The sequence below is a fragment of the Lytechinus pictus genome, chromosome 2 (assembly GCF_037042905.1).
Source record: "Lytechinus pictus isolate F3 Inbred chromosome 2, Lp3.0, whole genome shotgun sequence".
In the NCBI taxonomy this organism is placed as follows: Eukaryota; Metazoa; Echinodermata; class Echinoidea; order Temnopleuroida; family Toxopneustidae; genus Lytechinus; species Lytechinus pictus.
The window spans coordinates 8206460-8226120 of NC_087246.1; the positions used below are offsets into that span (position 1 = coordinate 8206460).

A 19661-nucleotide genomic window follows, 5' to 3' on the forward strand; every position below is an offset into this window, starting at 1 on the left:
ATCCATGACAACATTCTTACAGCAAAAAGTCTGTCTGGCACGGTGCCAAACAAGCTTTTTCTTCCATTGTCATTATATAGGAATGTTGAAAACACGAGACATTACAATGAAAATATTGTTTCGGACCTACCAGTACTGGTGGCATGTCAAGGGAGGCCCCAATTTTCAATTAGGATTGGTGTTGGGATTCTGATCGGATATAAAACTTTTTTTTCTAATCGAGTAATTAGAGCAAAATATGAAATTGAATAACCCTCTGGCTCATACATCTCTCTTTTTGTCATTTTCTCTACTCTCCCTCTTTTCATAATAAAATACTTGAAAATACTCAGTGTAATACCAGTTTTCGTTTCCAGGACAGCCTAGCTACTCATTTTTCTTTTTTTTTGCGAAATGATTGGCACCTAACAAATGCCTATGCCATTTGGAGAATAATTATTCTATCATTTTTCTTACCCGCCCACTCCAACCAGGAGGGACTCTTGCTTTGGGGCTTTTTTAGCAGCAAATAAAATCGGCATAAGATATAGGCCTGTATGAAATAAAATGCCATCAGTGTTTCTAGTACTAAAAGGCAACAAGCCCCCTCCACATGGGAAAATTTGAGATTATCATTTTTCATAATGTATTTTTGTTTGATTTTCGTCTCCAATCATATTCAACAATGTAAATAACCAAGTGCACAGAGCAGAGAGCGAATGCCAAGGGATAATTCAGAACAGCAATAGTTTGTTGAACTCAACATTGAACTTTTAAAATGCCAAGTCACGGTTAATAGCAGCCAATGGTATCCATGACAACGCTCCTACTGAAAAGAACGAAGACGGAAGTGTGTCTGGCACGGTGCCAATCCGCTTTTTATTCTCTTTATATTGGAATGTTGAAAAAATTATTTTGTATATTAAGCGAACCAACGTGTTTTATAAACAGGGGAGGCCCTACATTCCATTTAGGCTGGGTGTGTGTGAGGGGGGTCTACTCTGATATTTAATTTTTTGTTCCAATTCATTAATTAGAGTGCTATGGAATTGATAACCCATACACACCTTTCTTTTTTCATTTTCTGTATCCATTTTCCCTTTCTCTCCTTTTCATAAAAAAATACTTGGAAATAATTGAGGCTCCTTGATGGTAAATGAGTTGGTAAATATATGCCCTACCATCATGTTCGATATAATATTCGTTTTCATGACTGCCTTACTCAAACTTGTTTTTGCGAAATGATTGGCACATGACAAATGCCTATATGCCATTTGGAGAATAATCATTCTATTAATATGCTTACCCACCACCCCCCCTCCAACCGGGGGGGGGGGGTGCTCTTTTAGCAGCAATGAAATAGGCAGATATAAATAAAATGCTATCAGTGTGTTTCTAGGACTAAAAGGCAACAAGCTCCCCACCCTCCACATTTTACGAAAATTTGTGATCATTGTTATATTTCATAATTTATTTTGGTTGATATTTCGTCTTCTAATCATACTCAAGTTCATTTATTTCTTTAAACTGATAACCAAGAACCATAAAGACAGACCACCTAATAAAGAAAGAAAATTCTGACGAAATTATGAGGTGATCTGTCATAGACAGACCACCTAATAACACGAGGAAGGTGACTTTCTCAAAATTTTCTCGCTTTGTTGTTGGTCACGCCCACCTCTCGTAAAGCTAGTCTTAATCCCAAACACTTATTAGTTATGTTTTATCTAGTCGATATATGTAGAGTTTATGATCTAGTCCTCTCTCAAGATATCCTATTCTAGATATTTATTGTATTGTAATTTCTCATCCAATAAATTGAGATAATCATAAATCAGATTGCCTGAAAGCCTTGAATCATTCTATTTTTTTCTTCATTGACTGTGCACAGACTATTCCACTAATAATAGGGTAGGGGAATCCCCGATGAGGTAGTGCGCTCAACGAATTGTTATATTTCTGTGAGTGCGCTCGTTCACCGTACCCACCCACCCCAAATGAATGAAATTGTGCATGTGACTGCGCTGTCTGTGCATATATGTGTACAGATGATAGTACAGGTATGTTATCAGTAAAACAGAATTTGTTTACATCTTAGCAGGGAAGGTCGGCATTTTACTGGCAAGCTTCTGCTTATCGCTGTACTACTTACAGTTACATTACGAATGTACCAGCTGAGTTGAAAACAGGTCATCTTACCAAACAAGCTTGCTGAATTAAATACTTTGAACTTAAACTTAAAAATCATTGCTGGAGGAATTAAGTCCCTAGTACAGGCTACAGAGTGGTTCATAGGCCTACCAGCACAGGTCTATTTGGCTCTTCCTCCTGTCGTTAATTGGACAGACCCTAGATAACATCTGATCATGAAGCCAGCAGAAACTTGCCGAATCTTCATCATATTCAGCATGTTGTCAGTTTCTTCGACAATTATCTTTCAACCTCCTGAGGCCCCGGCTAAAGATGGTTCAGGGATTCCCGATGCGCCTTGGCATTCTGACTGGGCTGAAGTTGTTGGGTGTAAGAAAGGGGAGACGCAATCTCGTTTTCCCGACTGCTGGTGCGGTCAGTATGCCAAAGTTGTGCGAGAAGACGAGGTGCCTTTGGAAGAAATGGAAGGTGAATGGTATCATTCAAAGTTTCGCAAGAATAAAAAGATGTAAGTAGGCCTAGTAAGCACAAGATTTTACTTTATTTTTCTTTAAAATAAGATTAAAGGGAGAAGTCCGGCATAGGCTTCAGTTTATTTTACTGGGATAATATTCAATTATAACATATTTACTGTCACAGTTGATGAGAATGAAAAACGAGGCATTACAAAGCAAAATTCAAAAAATATTTAAATATCAGTGCACGGGCACCCCATGGCCCGAACAGGTGTTTTTTTTTTGCAAAAACCATGGTTTCATTTGAGTCCACGGTTGAAACCGTGGTTTAGAAACCATCGTAAGTGAATCACAGGTTTTAGAAACCGTGGTTTTTTAAAACCACGGTTTCTATAAACCGTGGTTTTAAATGAAACCTCCTTTGTGAATTCGGGCCAATGTGTCGATTGCGTACTACTACGTATATTACAAGCTTGTTGTGACTCGGGGTTACTCGAGCATGTCGCGTTCGCGCGGATGATAGTCACATGTTGGTTTCATGAATGGCAACTGCGTTGTCCAATAGGAAAGCTGTTAGAATGTGTTGGTATTGTTATGTTGCACACGGCACTTGTCAATGGTTAAATTTTCTCCGTCTATAGATCTACTCGGCAAGCAAGCTCCACGTATTTTGGGCAAGTTGCCAGATGTGTACCACGCTTTGTTTTCATGATCAGGCGATCTGCACGAAATATTAGTAAAAAAAAAATTATTAATAATAGCTAACGCAAGAACAAGAATTTGTACATATTCAGTGTGGGTATCATCAGGCCTAGATACTAGACTCACTGTCACTGTATCCCACTGTATGCCTTGAATGACACAAACCCAATACCTTAAATATTTAGGAAACAAAGTGCTCTTTTTTTTTGGGGGGGGGTTCAAACATTATCTATTGTACAGTTATATCCTGGAGGCCTTTACCTAACGTAAACAAGGCCAACCGTTTTTTTTTTTCATCATATTTATATATTTATAAACTCCTCAAAAAAGTTTGGAAATCTGACTTTGATCGATAATCCATCCTCGGTTTTAGTGAATATTAGTGTGATTGATATCAACGAATAGATCATTTACTTTTTAATTCTCTTGAATTAATACCCTACATGATGGCTCACATGGAGGTGCAGTGCCTTGAAATGTCAGGCAAGGTCAAAATTCAAAAGTTGCAAAATGACAATATTGAAAGTCACTGTTTTTTTGTGGTGATGAGTGGGCTTCTCAGCCGTTTCCGGTTTTCATGCACCTTAACATCAACATATTAACATGGAATCAAACACACCTCTGCACAAAAAACATGCATGGGTATTTCAAACTATACTACTCAAACCATGTTATCTCACATAACCATCACTACATATACCATGTGACCACAAATCATCAAAAATGAAGAGGCTGGGGCTTGATTTGAACGGATTTTCATCTCTATTGACACAGAGAAAAGAACCATGTTCTGTATTGACCCTTAATGACTATTTCTGCTCGTTTTGCAGCTTTTCAATTCAGACCTCATCCAAAACTTTTTAATTCTGCTCTTTTCGTGATGGCATGATCATAACAATTAAGCATGGTCTCATTTTAAAGATAATTAAATGATCTTTTTAATGATATCAAATATGCATTGTGTAGAATTGGGGGTTGGGAGAATATATATATATATATATATATATAAGCATCTTGGTTTTCCACGTATTGGCAATAATAATAATAAGACATCAGAAATGCGAAACAAATTCACGAGTAATGCAGTTTTTGAAGTGCCAACAGTTAAGTTCTTTTATTCAATCTCCAAATTTTCGGTAGACATCTACCTTCTTCAGGGAAGATTCGTGAATTGTGACAAGTTTGAATGACAGTTGTTTTTATTAAAGCGTGCGCGATCTCAGCGGGACTAGGGTACGGGTAACCACTGCTAGCTGCGCAAAATGCTGTTATGAATGTATAGTGCGCGCTTTTGGGTAATAGACCATTAATGACGTAAGTTACGTAATAATAAAAGAGTATGATTTAGGTTTCGTAACAATAAAAATATTTCGTAATAATAAGAGTGTCTAACTGAGACCGCGCACGCTGCACATTGCACAGAGAGATCATAATAAACAAGATAGCTGAATTAAGGAAATTAAGGCAAAGAGGAAAAAGATATGATTATCTATAGAATGTGAATGCGTTAAGCCAAGACAGATCTTTGTTCAGGCCACTTTCAAACGTGCGGCTTTTGACGATATGTCTCAGCTCAGCCCATTTCCGTTCCTCTGCCGATCTGTATCCTCCGCCGAAGATGCAGACTTTGATATCTTTGACAGAGTGATTAGGGAGGTTGAAGTGGTCGGCCACTGGAAAGTCCTTTTTGTTTTTGGTGATGGAGCTTTTGTGGTTATTGAATCTGGTGCGAAATTTGGTGCTGGTTTCACCAATGTAAGTGACCCCCGGGCATTTGGTACACATTATGCAATACAAGACATTCTGTGCGTCACATGTGTGGTTCGGGGGGTGGACAGTAAGGGACTGAGAAATTTTTACTGTGCTATCGGTGGTTAAGTAAGTGCACACTTGGCATCGTGGCTTGCCACATCTTTTGTTGCCTTTTGGGGGCGAAGGTTTGGGCAGTTCGCTCCTTACTAGTAGCTTTCTAATGCTAGGAGGCTGGCGTTGTGAGTGAAGGGGAGGATCGCCCATAGCGGTAGAGAGTTTAGGGTCAAGGTTGATATTCGCAGACCATTCCCTCTTTGTGGTTTTGGCAAACCTTTTGGCCTGGGGATGGTATGTAGTAACAAGAGGGATCCTTTCATTATTCCCTTGTTTTGGTTCTGCAGATAGGAGATCCTCTCTTGATTTTTTTCTAATCTGGGTAAGGGCATGATGGACAAGTCTAGGTGGGTAGCCTCGTCTGATGAAAAGTTCACCGAGGTTCGCAGCGTCCGCCTCAAACACTTTGGGGTCTGATGTGATACGTTTGTACCTTAGCAGTTGACTGTACACAATCGATTTCTTCGTGTGGGATGGATGGAATGAGTTATACTCAAGATAAGAGAAGGAATCGGTTGGTTTGATGTATACACTAGTACTTAACGAATCACCATTCTTAGAAACATTGACATCCAGGAAGTGGATTTTCTCTCATGAGTTCTCAATGGTAAATTGAATGTTAGGGTTGTGGGCATTGAAAGCATTGTGGAACGATGCCAGATCGTCCTCAGTATGGGGCCAAATCAAAAAGATGTCGTCGATGTATCTGATGTACAATGACGGTTTGAGACTACATTTGGAGAGAAAATCCTCTTCAAGGACAGCCATGTACAAGTTAGCGTACGCTGGTGCCATCTTTGTCCCCATTGCTGTACCTTTGCATTGAAGGTAATACTTCTCATTGAACTCAAAGTAGTTGTGTTTCAGAATGAAATCCACCATGGAGGACAAGTCCTCAATTTCCTGATCGGGAGTACCCTGTTTTTGTAGAAATATACGAAGGGCTTCTACACCTTGGTCGTGGGGGATGTTGGTATAGAGGCTCTTAACATCCATGGTTACGAGTATGGAGTCTGATGTAAGGGGAGCAGACTTGATCTTGTTCAAAAAATCTGTCGTGTCTTTCACATAACTTTTAATGTTATAGGTAGAAATGCCTGAAGTTTTTCGTCGACACACTTAGACATAGATCTGTTAGAGAATCAACGCTTGAGACAATGGGTCTACCAGGGGGAATGATCTTAGTCTCCCTACATTTCTCTGCTATCTTTTGTACATCAGACTCGTCGCTTCCATTATATATTTATATATATATATATTTATATATATATATAAATATATATATATAAATATATATATCGGATCGGGGTCGCCCTGGCCACTAACCCATCTCTGTGGTCTAGTGGTTAAGGCACCGGCGCGCCGCGGCGTTCAAAGCTGGGGACCCGGGTTCGTTCCCGGCAGAGACATTTTTTCGGCATTGCCAATTTTTCCAAAGGGTAGATAGCTCTGGGGAACCTTGATTTAAGCTACGCCTACCATTGTTCTCTTCATCCATTTCTTTCACAAAATATTTAAATAAAAGAGTTGCCAAAGCTGTTGTACATGTATAATTTCACACATTTATATATATATATAGGCCTCTATATATATATATATATATATATATATAGGGTGAATATTATAGGCCTAAATAGTACTACTACTACTGCAGGCGGCAGGCCTTATCTTTATTGCACGTCGTGTCCCCATGTCTCTCCTATCTACGATGACATAGCAAAATGTGATTACCTTCTGCAGCCTTCGATACCGAGTCCCATTTTGTGTTCAACCCACGTGGGATGCAGATTGCGTAGTAGAATTGGAATTTTGTTTTGACTGGGAGTTACTCGAGCATATCAAAGAATTGTAGAGCGCTTGTAAATTTATCTTGCACATGTTATATGGCGGTCATTATCGATTAAATTCCACTTGAAACAGCAGTGAGAAAGCGACCTTTGTTATATATAGGAATTACCCTTTTTAATTAGTATTGTCATATTCATTATTATCGTCATATAGTAGTAGTTTAGTAGCAGTAGTTGTAATAGGCCTAGTAGTAGTAGTTGTTGTTGTTGTAATCGTAGAAGTAGAAGTAATATTATCATTGTTATTATGGTCATCATTATATCATAACCATCATCAACAACGATTATCATTGGAATTTCTACAAATCTGAAAAAATAACCTTTTCAATACAAACAAATCTAATTTCGGGAAATATTTTGACATTAGTTCAGATATATTTTGATATTTTTCAGAAAAATTTCTCCTATTTTACTCTAATTTCTTTTTTTTTTCTTTCTTTCTTTCTTTCTGTAACCCCCGCCGTACCGTACGCGCTTGGATTTTAGCTAGTCCGACTGTGATTTTTTATTTTTATTTTCAATATTCTAGCTACTATATCTGTCTACCATGTTCGTCATGTCCGGATGGTGTACTTATGACGGGAAAATGCCGGCAGGATAAGGACACAGCATGCAATCTAGACCGATGTGTTAATCCCAATCATTTCTTTGATCATGGTAAAAAGGCATGTGTTCCAAACCCCACTGAACCACCCGATTTCTTGGAACAAACTAAAGGTATTGGAAAATAATAGTACGTAGTTATTACGATCTTTATGCTGGGCTAGACTTATATAGGGGACTTTCAAAGGAGTGGTGGATCCAAGGGGGAGGGGCACATCAGGCCGGTGATCCCCCTTTTGAGAGTCGGAGAAGATATTTTTAATCGGAGAAAATATGTTTGTGTGTAAGGGGGGGGGGGGTCTATAAAGTCTTTTATGACATGGAATTTATGGAGAAAATTTGTTTGCGTGTGTGTTTGGGGGGGGGGGGGATCTATAAGGCCCAAGCCCGTATAGTTATTACAATATTTTGAGTATAAACTGTGAAAATGTTACCCCATAAAAATGACAAAGGTAATTGTCGAATCATTTTTTTCTCTCTCTCTCTCACACACACAGATTCTTCGAGTGACATTTTGAAGAAATCCACTGCCAGATTAGGTGAAGATACTTATTTAACCAGCCATCATACTAGATTGATCTATCTATCTATCTCTCCCCCTCTCTCCCTCCCCTCTCTCTCTCTCTCTCTCTATCTATCTCTCCCTCCCCTCTCTCCCTCCTCTCTCTCTCTCTCTCTCTCTCTCTATCTATCTATATATCTATCTATCTATCTATCTATCTATCTATCTATCTCTCCCCCTCTCTCCCTCCTCTCTCTCTCTCTCCCTCTCTATCTATCTATCTATCTATCGATCTAAATAAGATAGAATAAGGGTCTTTTCATACATGAATTTTAAATCATCATTGTAATGATGATTGCTATTGTAATCGTGACTGTGATTAGCGTTCGTGATTCTATTAATGTTCTTGTTTGGTTTCTCACATGCTAAATATTCGTCATCAGTCTTATTTTTCAACTGGTATCATTCAAATTACGATTTTTTTTTCCGTGTGAAAGGGCGGTAAGTCTCCTTGGCATCTAAGGAATACAAAAATCACGAATTGGAAATAGAATATTGCCATGAAAATTATCTATTATCTATGTGCCTTTATATATATTTTACTTTTTATTTCATCATTTTAGATGAACCGAGGAGAGATGAGCCACTCCAAGAAAGACCTTGGTATCAGCACCCCGTCGTCATCATCCTTGTCGCTTTTCTTGTCGCTTTTGTAATAATTAATATCCTTTTTGTCACCTTCCATCGCAAACGAATAAGGTATCGAACCATGAGCCGTGTTCCAAGTAACTTATCCACATCCACGCAGACAGGTTGTACGTGTATGCACGAGACGTTTGTCTGATCATCATGGAGAAAGCCACCATACTCCGTCCGTGGTTTTAATGTTGTATTCAATGCAATTTCTAGGACAATGAATTTGATATTGCTGCCATCTCGAAATTTTTGGTATAATACTTTTACATCACTACTGTGAAAATGGAACATAGTGATTATAGCGGTTTAAAGTTCTTGATTGTTTCTACTTATCGATACTTCAGCTTTGAATGTTGGTTACTTATGAAATAAGCAGCAAAGCTTCGTTAAAAAGTAGAAAAGAAAATAAAAGAATTAGATTCCTACTTCTTTTGTTTGATATGTTTTAAATATTTATGTGATTTATTTATTACCGGTAGCAGCCATTTTGTATTATAATATTTTCACATAATGTATATGGTCGGGAGGGAGAGAGGTCGGGTGGGAGGGGGGGGGGTACTGGGTAGAAGGAGGGGAAGGTAGATTGATAGTATCACACACCATTTCGGGGGGTAATTTTTTTTTATTATATTAGGTTGTTCAATGTATGTTTTATTGTGATCATGTCACTTTATACCGTTTGAACATTATAAACTCCGATTGGCGCAAAAAAAAAGGGGAAAGGAAAAGAAGGAAAGGGGATAAGGAGAGGAAAAAAATCAGGTCATTATATGAAACTAGAAATTTTGCTTGCGCTTCGCGCGTGCATTATCATGAATGAGATGACAATCTGCTGAAAAAGAAATCCCGTTTTCAAGTCAATATGCACTAATTATTTTCGTGATTCAAGTTTTCATTATATTGTTTCAGAGAAATACACATCCTGTTCGTGATTCTTTACCAAAATTTCAGCTTGCGCTACGCTTTTGCATTATTTGATTAGCGAGATAAGCTGTCTTCATGAATTTTCACAAACAGTCCTGGCGTTATGGAGTTGGGTGCTTTACATACATATTATAAAAAAGATCTTTTGAAAATTATTACTCACTCAGAAAAATTATGATATCGTCTTATATGTAATATTATATATACGGTATATATATATGTATTAAATCGTCAACATTTTGGGGTCTTCAGCTTTGGTACGAAACGCTAATCCTGTATACACTGGTGTAAAGATGATGGTTATAGGAGCCATGCCCCCCCCCCCCGAAAGGGGGAACACGAAAGAAAAGGAAGGAAAATATAGTTTTGCGAAAGATTTTGACATGATATATAAAAATATTATTCTATATACTTTTGACACCATATTTAAAGAATAATACTTTTTGAATATCGTGTCAAAATCTATCACAAAATTATATTTTTACATCAAAAAGGTTTAAAAAAATTGCTCGCTCGCAGCTTTTTAGAATTGTCCCATGCGTCATGTCCCCCCCCCCCTCATTTTTTTTTTCTTTTGCTCATTCACCGCTAGTTTGTAGACAAACTGAGGTGACAATGATCTCTTCTCTATTTGCATCAGTCATGCAGGTTTCATATTTTTTTCTTGCGCAACTGCTTGTCATATTTGTATTCTTTGACTTACTTGTTCTGGATATATCCACAAACATTTGGCCTTTAGGCCTAATGTGACTACTATACCTTTGATGTATTATTTAAAATATTATACTGGTCTATCATGACTATGCAATATTGTATGCAATGTATTATATCACTCTACGCTAAGCTTTAAGTAAATGTACATATTCATAAAAGATGTTATTGTATATTTTTGACAATAATTTACTTAGGTGTTAAAAATAGTATGTATTTTCATGCATTTGATATTTATTGCAATACATTATTATCATCCACTTTATAACTTTTCAGTTTCAGATGTGTCTTGTTGTGTGAAATAATTTGTATGATGAAAGGTGATTTTATTTTAAAAAAACCTCACACACACACATACTAATGTTGGCAATTATCTGTTCGTAAAAGCAAACTAACAGCAACAGCACTAAAAGTATAGTAACTTTTGCCACGCTAATGTTGCAATTTTGCACATTCGTACAATTACATTCGGTAATCGTAATAATTAGTTTTCTCCTTTAACTTTATACTGGAGAAGCTTACCAATGGCTATATAGTTCTTGATTAATATCTACACAATAATTATCAGTACAAATGGTACAAATATGAACTCTAATTTCAAAGAAAATTTCATCAATACAATTGTCATTATTATACCCCAAGAATTAATTCAGCATGCAAAGAGCACCTCTCCATGAATATAAGCGAACATAAGAGAAAGCTGAAAAAAAAAATGAGGTGAGGGGAGGGGCGGGGGAGGCTGGAGATAGAGAAGGGGATAGGGAATATATCTGTGAAAAGAAAGAGAAAAAGGCTTAGTGTCGGGCATATAGGAAGAGAGAGTGGGAGAGAGGAGGGGTGAGGACTCGGAGGCGAACAGTGGGCATAATGAGAATAAAAGATCTATATCGCCCTCTCCATTCATAATAGGGTCCATGATTTCTTATGGGGGGGGGGGTGTAATTGGAACCAGGGGGTCGGAGGGCAAAAAAAGTTACTGAGAAAAATGTCTCCTTTTCAATATGCCCTTAGTGAGGTCATTTTAATCAGTAGATTGTTTTTACTCCTGAAGCTGATACTCTTTTATTGTAAGTTTATATTATGAAGCATTTTCTTTTCAGTAATTCATTTTCTTTTTCTTTAATACCCCGCCCTATAGCTGCAATTAGGGGCATATGAAACAGTACCGAAAATGTAATTGGATGAATTATAACCAACAAACATCTATGCCCTAAAATGTCATTAGCATCTTAATGCCTCTATGAGGTAGCAAAATTAGATATTCTATTGTTTGCCCAACTAACCGGCCAACTAACACCCCTATTAAAGATTAGCCCCCGCCCCCATGCATGCATGGGCCCAACTCATACACCCAGCTCAAAAAGAGGAATTTACTAAAGAGGGCAGCAACACTCTGTTTGCAGAGTTATCAATAGACATAATTCTGTCTGTTTGATACGGTCGATACGACACCAATCCACATCAAGACGATTCGATTTAAAGAAAAATAAGAATCATTAAAGGAAGTGAAGTCATGGAAAGTGTTGAACTAGATTTACCAAAGCTTACAGAATACGACGACGATGATGACATTGAAAAGGTATGGAGAAAATTTAATCATATCAAGTTTAACCATCAAACGTGCACGCGCAAGGGTACCATGCGAGCTTCGCCGCCGCTGGCCGCTAACCCAGCAGGGAGCTCCGGCCCGCGAAGCGGGTTGGAGCATAGGACTCGTTCGTGTGATATTACTATGCAGACATGGGTATTCCCCAAAATGGGGTCGCAATAGCACTCTAAATAAATTATATGGAATTTAGAGTTGTCGGTTAACATCGCTTCACAACGCGAATGATTGTTAGCCGAAACTTATTCCGTTACTCACCAGGGCTTTTTCTGGTGAAAAGCGTTCCATTTTCAATTTTATTAATTAATGTAAAAAGCATGTAAAAAAATAGACAGCTGGCAGCCGTCTGTTTCGAGGAGTTTTTCAACATTTTTTTATTTTTTTAATTTCTCCTCATACACAGACGGCTCGCTAGCGTGTCGCCACCATTAGGGGAGGTACAATGCAAATTCCCCCCGACGGGGCTCATCGATTTTTGTCTTTATTTCATAAATATATATGAAAATAAATGGACAAATATGCGAATTAATATTCCCTCTTGGCATTAATTGCCAAAAACGAGGGAAAAATAAAGTTAAAAGGAAAAAAAACAGCGACTTACCTCGGCTGTCGTGTAGCTCCTAGTTCACTCGTTCATCCGAAGTCGATATAACACACAAACATATGCCGTTGGAAGAACTTCCGGGTCAACTGAGTATCAAAACCATTGGCCAATCAGATCATCTCTTTTACGTCGGGTTTATGAATACTAAAATTCTAGAAGGTTTTTTCCCTTTTCCTTTATCTCTTTCTCTTTCGTTTTCTCTCTTTTTTTTTCGTTTTACTTTTCTTTTTATTTTTTATTTCCCCTTTTTTCTTTTGTTTCTTTAACTGCTCCTTTCTTTTCCCCTTCTGTAATGTGCAACGTAAAGGTCATGGGGCGGAGTCTGACTTTCGTCGGCCAGCGCCACTTTTTCATGAATTATTCTTTACCAAGATGGCTGCCCACTAGTCCGAGTCGCAAGTGTCAACTTTCAGAGTTAATTCCCTGATTGCCAGTTTTAAAGCGGGAATTTAGGGTAAGAAACTGTCGTTACTTATACATTTTCAGCTATAGGTGCATATGTATGAACTTTTGGTGGAAAATATCGCGGTATCGAGGAGAAAAACAAAAAAAATAGCGGTGGCCATTGAGCCCCTGTACTGACGACGGTTTAACTTCGGTCTATGTATTTGGTGAGTGGAGCCAACGTAGTTCAGCGGAACAACCAACATAACAGAGACCGAAGCTTTTGGTCTAGTAAAAAAAGAGCAAAATCGCTCTTGGCCTGGAAAGTTGCGTCGCATGTCTCTTCGACGGAAATAAAAGGAAGGTCGTTTGTAGCGCTAATACAATTCACAACCTTAATTCAGCTTGTCGGTATTTTTTAAACTAGATTTTTTATTCATTGTATGCTCAATTCCAATGATTGTTTGATAAAATAGACACCAAAAAAATGAAGTGACTTAAAAAACATACTTTTTATATTATTTTTGCTGACGATAATACTTTTTGGAAAATATTCAAAGTGATGACAAATTAAACAAAAAATGTAGAAAATTCTACGTACCTTGAACGAAGCCCCGTAAGTGCTACCGTTCATTTGTCAATTAACGTTCCACCAAAGTCTTTACAGTAAAAAGAATGGACACTTTGCCGACTTCACGTAACGCTTTGCATCGATTTACGTGTAAAATAGTTTTTGTGCCTAGTCTTTCTCTAGTCTTTGATATGAAGATAAATCACGCGCTCTCTTTAGCTCATTAGACAAAAAATTGGGAGATGGTAGCAGGGTCCGTATTTTGTCAAGTGTTGAAGAAAAATCAACGCTTAAATGACACTATTTGAGGGATATTCATCATATTGGGGGAATTGACTTCACATCGTTCGGTAAGTTTCTTATAAGTACTTAGTTTTACAATTTTTCGGGGGAAATTCGCGGGAGTTTGATTCAATTTTGCATGCGCCGTGCCTTCAATTTTCCTGTAGACGGCGGCAATAATGCACCCATGGGTGTCATTGTCTGATATATTGACAGAGATATTCCAATTTACAGGTAAAAATATGCAGATTTTGTTCTGTTAAAAAAAAATGATAAAAAATGATAAAAGCTTGTTTGAGTGGGGAGACAGTGGCTTTTTTAAATCTGGAAGGAATCCCGACAAATTTGGTACTATTCGAAAGCTTGTAAAATAAGAAAAAGAATGGTTTTTAAATCAACTCATGATGTCAAATATTGACAGATATTTCTGTTTAAAGGAGAGAATGTGCAGATTTTTTTATAGCAAAAGTAAATTTTCATAACTCACACAAAATGCAATGACTGGGACTGTGCAATCCTTCTTTTTAAAGTGCAATGCGCTGTTATGCGGGACAAGGTATGCCCTTGAATTATACATCATTTTATTCATAAAACTTCAAAGTTTCTCATGGTATAGCCGTATAGGTTTCTATAGGGATACTTGTTTTATACATGAGTGCACAGACAGATACAAATTCTTAAAGTGGCATTTCACCCGAACTCCCTACATCGAGGCACAAACTGGACCCTCACACATTGTCAAGAAAAAGAGGAAAAGTTAGACCTCCATGTGGCGTTCGTTCTCAATATTGATCGGCCATTTTGTTTTCAATTTTGAAAGAAGGAGAACGAACGTGTATGACAGAACTTTTCCTTTTTTTGAGAGTCCAGTTTGTGTCAGGATTCTGAGTCACGATAGACCTTTATCCATATAATCGAGGTGCATAATTTATTTGTTCCCCTTTTTTCTTTTGGGTGCTATTGCGACTAGGCCCATTCTACCCCATTTTGGAGAGTTCCCACTGCCTAATATTACATGGATGAGCTCCCTGGGTTGCGCCGCCGCCGATGTTGGTCAGGGAGCTCATCTAGCTCAGCTTTAATAGCCTGGCTTAGGCCTAGGGCATGGCTACCGTGGTTACGTTAGCAGGGCCTAACGTTATGAGGGGAACAAAAAAAGCCCCAATAATTCGGCCAAGTAAAAAAATTTGATATTGTGCCCACGCACTGCTCAGCCCACTGAAAAGAAAAGTCTGATCGCTAGACTAGGGTAACTGCGTCTGTGGCACTGCGAGGCCGGGGGTTGGTGTGCGGCCGTTCAGCAGACTCGGCAAATATTCCACTGAAATCACCAACACACTCTAGACATGTACACTACACATTCACTAACTCACTACCACACTACAAAATCATCCAGCGACATGGGCAAAATCTCAAATAAAAAGTGAAATTTTCTAAACCTAAATCACCATATATATATCGCATCAAAAATATCACCATCGGTAGGCCTACTTCTGAACATCGTAGTTAAGGAACAAGGGGTCTAAAAAAACGGATTTTTCATGGTTTTCCTCAATTAAGCAAGAACATTAATTAACTATTATGCTGAGGCCTAGCTCTGCTTATAAAAATAAGGGAAATATTTACGATTATTATTTTTTTCAAATATTGAAAGAAGGCTATTCAATGACACAAAAATTATTTTGAAACTCCAAGTAAAACTAAAAATATTATCAAACTACAAAGGGCATGATTAAAAAATAATAGTAAAATTACTCTTAAGTCCCTTCTTGCGGAAAGCCGCTATCTATGTCTTGATTTTAATCACAACATAAATTTATGTCTGGATTTATGTCATTATTTTATGTTGTGATTTATGACACAAAGCTTTATGCAATGGATTTATGTCAATATTTGTGTTTATGTCATGATTTATGCTATATAGCCTATATTACATAAATTGTGACACAAATCATGACATAACTCAAAACATAAATTTTTATGCAACAGGGTCCTGGTTTCAGTGCCGCGCAGCGTTTTGAAAAATAGTATCAGGGACATCGAGAGTTTGAAACTCGATACAAATTTTTTCTGACGTGCTGCGCCCGTGATTCTTAAAAATCTACTCAGTTACACGTCAGAACGCGACGATGCATGAAAGTAAAAACTGCAGCTGCGCTGGCCTGGCTGTCTGATTACTACTCGGTCGTGAATGGGAGAAAGGACGGGTGCGGACAGGAGCGATTTTCATAGGCGTCGCTCGGTACTTGGTAGTTTTAGGCAGTTGCAAAAGTGATACCAAAGCACATGAGGGAGGAATCGCTCATCGCTCCCGTCTATTTTCAACCCTGATTCAGGTTAAGTAATGTCGGCACAGAGATTACACATGGAAATAAACTATACAAATAATATAATGTGTATGATGTTGAATGTTTTCTTATTTTTCTGCATTTATCATTCCATATCACAAACAAATTCAGTTCGCGTAGGCAAGCGATAAATCGCTCTGGGCAGTTCTAAGATAACGGAGTGACATTCAGAAACAAGTTTTTAGCATTTGAACAAAGATTTCACCCATACTTAGATAGTTATTTGCAAAGAAATGGTACCTAACAGTAGTTGCTGAAACCCACTTTTCAAAATACAATGTAATAACATTTGTTATTTTGATCCACTGAATTAATGAGATATGAATATTCATAAACATGGTTATGGAGTGACGTAAAATGGACATGCATATTTGAGGAGAAAACATATTGCTCAATATTGCTCTGTGAACTTTAAATGGCTATCACAATGTTGAGTTATTGATTGGATTATATGTTGTTCTAGCTTTAATATGCTGCATTGCATTAAAACATTGGTGTATTTTTTCATTAATAATAATTACAACTTAAAAGTTAAAACATAAACCCATACCAGGTTACGGAGTGACATCTGAAATATTCACACACAGGCAACGTAAAATGAACTTATATTTTAAAATTTTCTTTTTATGTGATGTAAAATGATGACCTTCAGATCATCCAAAAGAAAATTTTACAAAACAAGCAATAGTTTTCTGTTAAATTGAAATTAAGTAAAAAAAAACAATATATGTAGTCCCATGTATAGAATTTTTTGTATGGTTTGGATTCTCCTATAAGGAGATGCGTAAGAAAAAAAATTGTGGCTAATTATGTTCCCTTTTTTATTTATGAAATCCCGTATGAGTTTTGATAGAGAAATTTGATCAAAATTTGAAATAGAGCCAATATAATTTTTTCCAAAATGTCCACTTTTGCTTGGAATTGCCCCTCTACCTGAAATGGATTAAGGCAAGCAGTAGTGATCACTCTCACTCCCCTTAAAACTGAGTCCCTGTTACCCTTATTTTGAACACTGTTTGATGTTAAACCTAAGCTTTAATTGGTTTGCTTTAGAATTGATTAGCTCTGCATTACCTCTTTTCTTTAAAATAAACAGAATGTGCTAAAGTATAACAGTGTTTGACCATTGACCTATCACGAATGGACATTCAACGAGAGCATTTTATGACCACCACCTGTTTCCAGCTGTCAAATCCGCTGTCTAACCCTTAACTTTCTCTTTACGCAGTTTTTACGACGACCGCCCGGGGCAATTGTTTACACAAGCTCCTTTCGGCCATTGATCGTCACCGATCGATCACTGGCCCTCTTTCGACCAAAGACGGTCATGTTTTAGCCCCGATTGCCAATAGGGAAAGTCCCTACATTACCTAGAATGCAATGCGCAATTCATATCCGGTTTTTCAGTACATTATTTTAGGCTGTCTATAATGTGCGATTGTCGTCTGACCATCAAAAAAAAATCCCGTTAAATTTCATCAATCCTGTGGAACTTTATGCCCAAATGAAAATCAACTTCTGACCGAAGGTAAGCGCTATTATCGACATCAATACTGTCCGAAAAAGATGCATTTTTAACGTTTTTCCGCACATTTCTCCGTCGAATTTCAACTGCTTTTTTGCCGTAGATATACGGATCTGCAAGGTGATGTCAATGCATATCATGTGTGGTTTTTTGCGATGTACGTAAAAAATATGTTTATGCATGCCTGTTTTCTTGTTTCTGATATCATTTTCATAGCGCTAACGTTCGCTGCTGTGCGTTGCTTTTGATAAAGTGAACGAACAACATCGCAATGGGTAGGAGCAGCGTACCATTGATTTCCGCTGTCGATCAGTGAGAGCGTGTTTTACGACCGGCTTGATGGGCGTCAGCTGCCAGCGCTCTGTTTATAAAAGGATTAGCGGTGACGGTCTTAGGGCCAAAGGAGGGGATTCGTTGAATGTCCATTCGTAATAGGTCCATGGTTTGACCCACTGACAGAGTCACCCTGGTAAAATAAGACGTACCGGTAATAAATAAATAAGTAAATAATTAGTGTAACAACTTTGGAACTAATTAAAGGACCCCTTGAAAGATCTAATGACATCTAATCCTCTTTATGACACATTTGCACAATATTGTGGGAGGTCATGTCCCAATTTTCAGTTCTCTAGATACTCTGAATGACAAAAGTTCAGTTCAGAAGCTGCCCAGCCCCGCTCGCAAGAATCTCGTTACCAGACATCTCGGTTCCCCAATCCCGCCAAAATTGTCAAGCGCGAGCATCCCATGCGAGATGCGTAGATCTATGGCTTCGCAACTCCCTACAATACATATACAATATAACTAGTAGCCGCTTCATGCATGGCTAGCGCATGCACAGTGCTATGGTGCACAGTACCTGCAGTGCTGCAATCCCATTCCGTAGACCCTGTTTTTTACACCGTGCGGTATATATTTAGTTCCCAAGACCCCGTAATTTACCCTTTAAGTCAGTTCCTTAGACCCCCATTTCAGAGTTTTGTGAGGCACACCGGTCACCCCCATCAAAAAATAATTTCAGTGCCCCCCCCTTAGGTCATGTGCTTCAATAGACTTGTTAACTTTAATCCCTGTTTTCTCAAAAGGAATAATCTACATGAATGGTAATGAACGTTCTCCTCTTTTTATTGTTAGTGGGTTATATAATATTTTAAAGCTACATGTAAGAATCACTCTTTCAGTAAGGCTATTGAACTGAAAATTCATCCCTGGCGACTTTTTGTGGGTTTTGCCATGCCTGATGACATATTATCCTCTGTGAAACATTATTCATTGCGCTCACACGAAATGTAACATATGGGACTATATTTCCTCCAAAAAGCAATGATTTTCCAGGGTTTTTTCCCCTCATCATCACAATTTATATAAACCAAGAGTGTAATACAAGTTTATATCGCAAAATTATTTTGAATTCCAGTTCATCGTTTCTTAGCCATGAACCAGAATAGCCTGGTGTCGCTGCCCGTAAAGCAGTAGATGGCAGGTTCGAATCCCACTGGTTCCAATTTTTTCTGACTTATGATTTTGAGTACATATCGAGCATAGCGATCTTAAACAAATAAGAGTAATGCCGAAAATTGTTAAAATATTTTGAAAAACCTCAGAATTTCATTAGGGACAAATAGAATGGAAGCCCATGTCTTCTTGTGCAAAACCTTTGTTTTTGTATGGTCCCAAGATGGCGGCCGCTCTGCATCGGTGACTTCATTTCTTAATAGCCAATCAAAGTGCAACCGTCCATCCAGATAGTATTCAGATCAGTGGCTCTAACTAATAATAGCTGGCCAAATTTCAGATGATGTTTTTCAAATAACAAAGCTACCAAGAAATTACACAAGTCATGGAGATCTGTAAAAGTTACATTGTTAGAAAGACAAAAAATGCCACTGAATCATTTGATATCAC

The 19661-nt window shown here is 37.9% G+C and overlaps 2 protein-coding genes across 3 annotated transcripts in view; both read left to right on the forward strand.

Moving 5' to 3' along the window:
* Positions 1-1985: 1985 nt before the first annotated feature.
* LOC129276033 (uncharacterized) lies at positions 1986-10716 on the forward strand. The gene is made up of 4 exons (XM_054912478.2): positions 1986-2638; positions 7530-7717; positions 8101-8142; positions 8729-10716. Exons 1-4 carry the CDS (start codon positions 2346-2348, stop codon positions 8947-8949), a joined length of 744 nt encoding a protein of 247 aa, XP_054768453.2. The 5' UTR covers positions 1986-2345; the 3' UTR covers positions 8950-10716.
* Positions 10717-11826: 1110 nt separating this feature from the next.
* The window catches only part of LOC129254894 (inactive peptidyl-prolyl cis-trans isomerase FKBP6-like), a 38340-nt gene continuing 30505 nt past the window's right edge, over positions 11827-19661 (forward strand). For both annotated transcript variants that reach the window (XR_010295473.1, XM_054893433.2), the window contains exon 1: positions 11827-12015. Coding sequence is in view for 1 of the 2 variants with exons in the window: in XM_054893433.2 (XP_054749408.2) it covers positions 11950-12015 (66 nt within the window). In the remaining variant the exon portion in view is untranslated. The remainder of the gene's footprint in view (positions 12016-19661) is intronic.

What these genes read in the sequence shown, in the direction of transcription:
- LOC129276033 (XM_054912478.2), top strand. Translation starts at nt 2,346, where the DNA reads ATGAAGCCAGCAGAAACTTGCCGAATCTTCATCATATTCAGCATGTTG. An exon ending in TTTCGCAAGAATAAAAAGAT is followed by an intron (nt 2,639 to 7,529) that starts GTAAGTAGGCCT and finishes TCAATATTCTAG; the next exon opens with CTACTATATCTGTCTACCAT. An exon ending in GAAATCCACTGCCAGATTAG is followed by an intron (nt 8,143 to 8,728) that starts GTGAAGATACTT and finishes TCATCATTTTAG; the next exon opens with ATGAACCGAGGAGAGATGAG.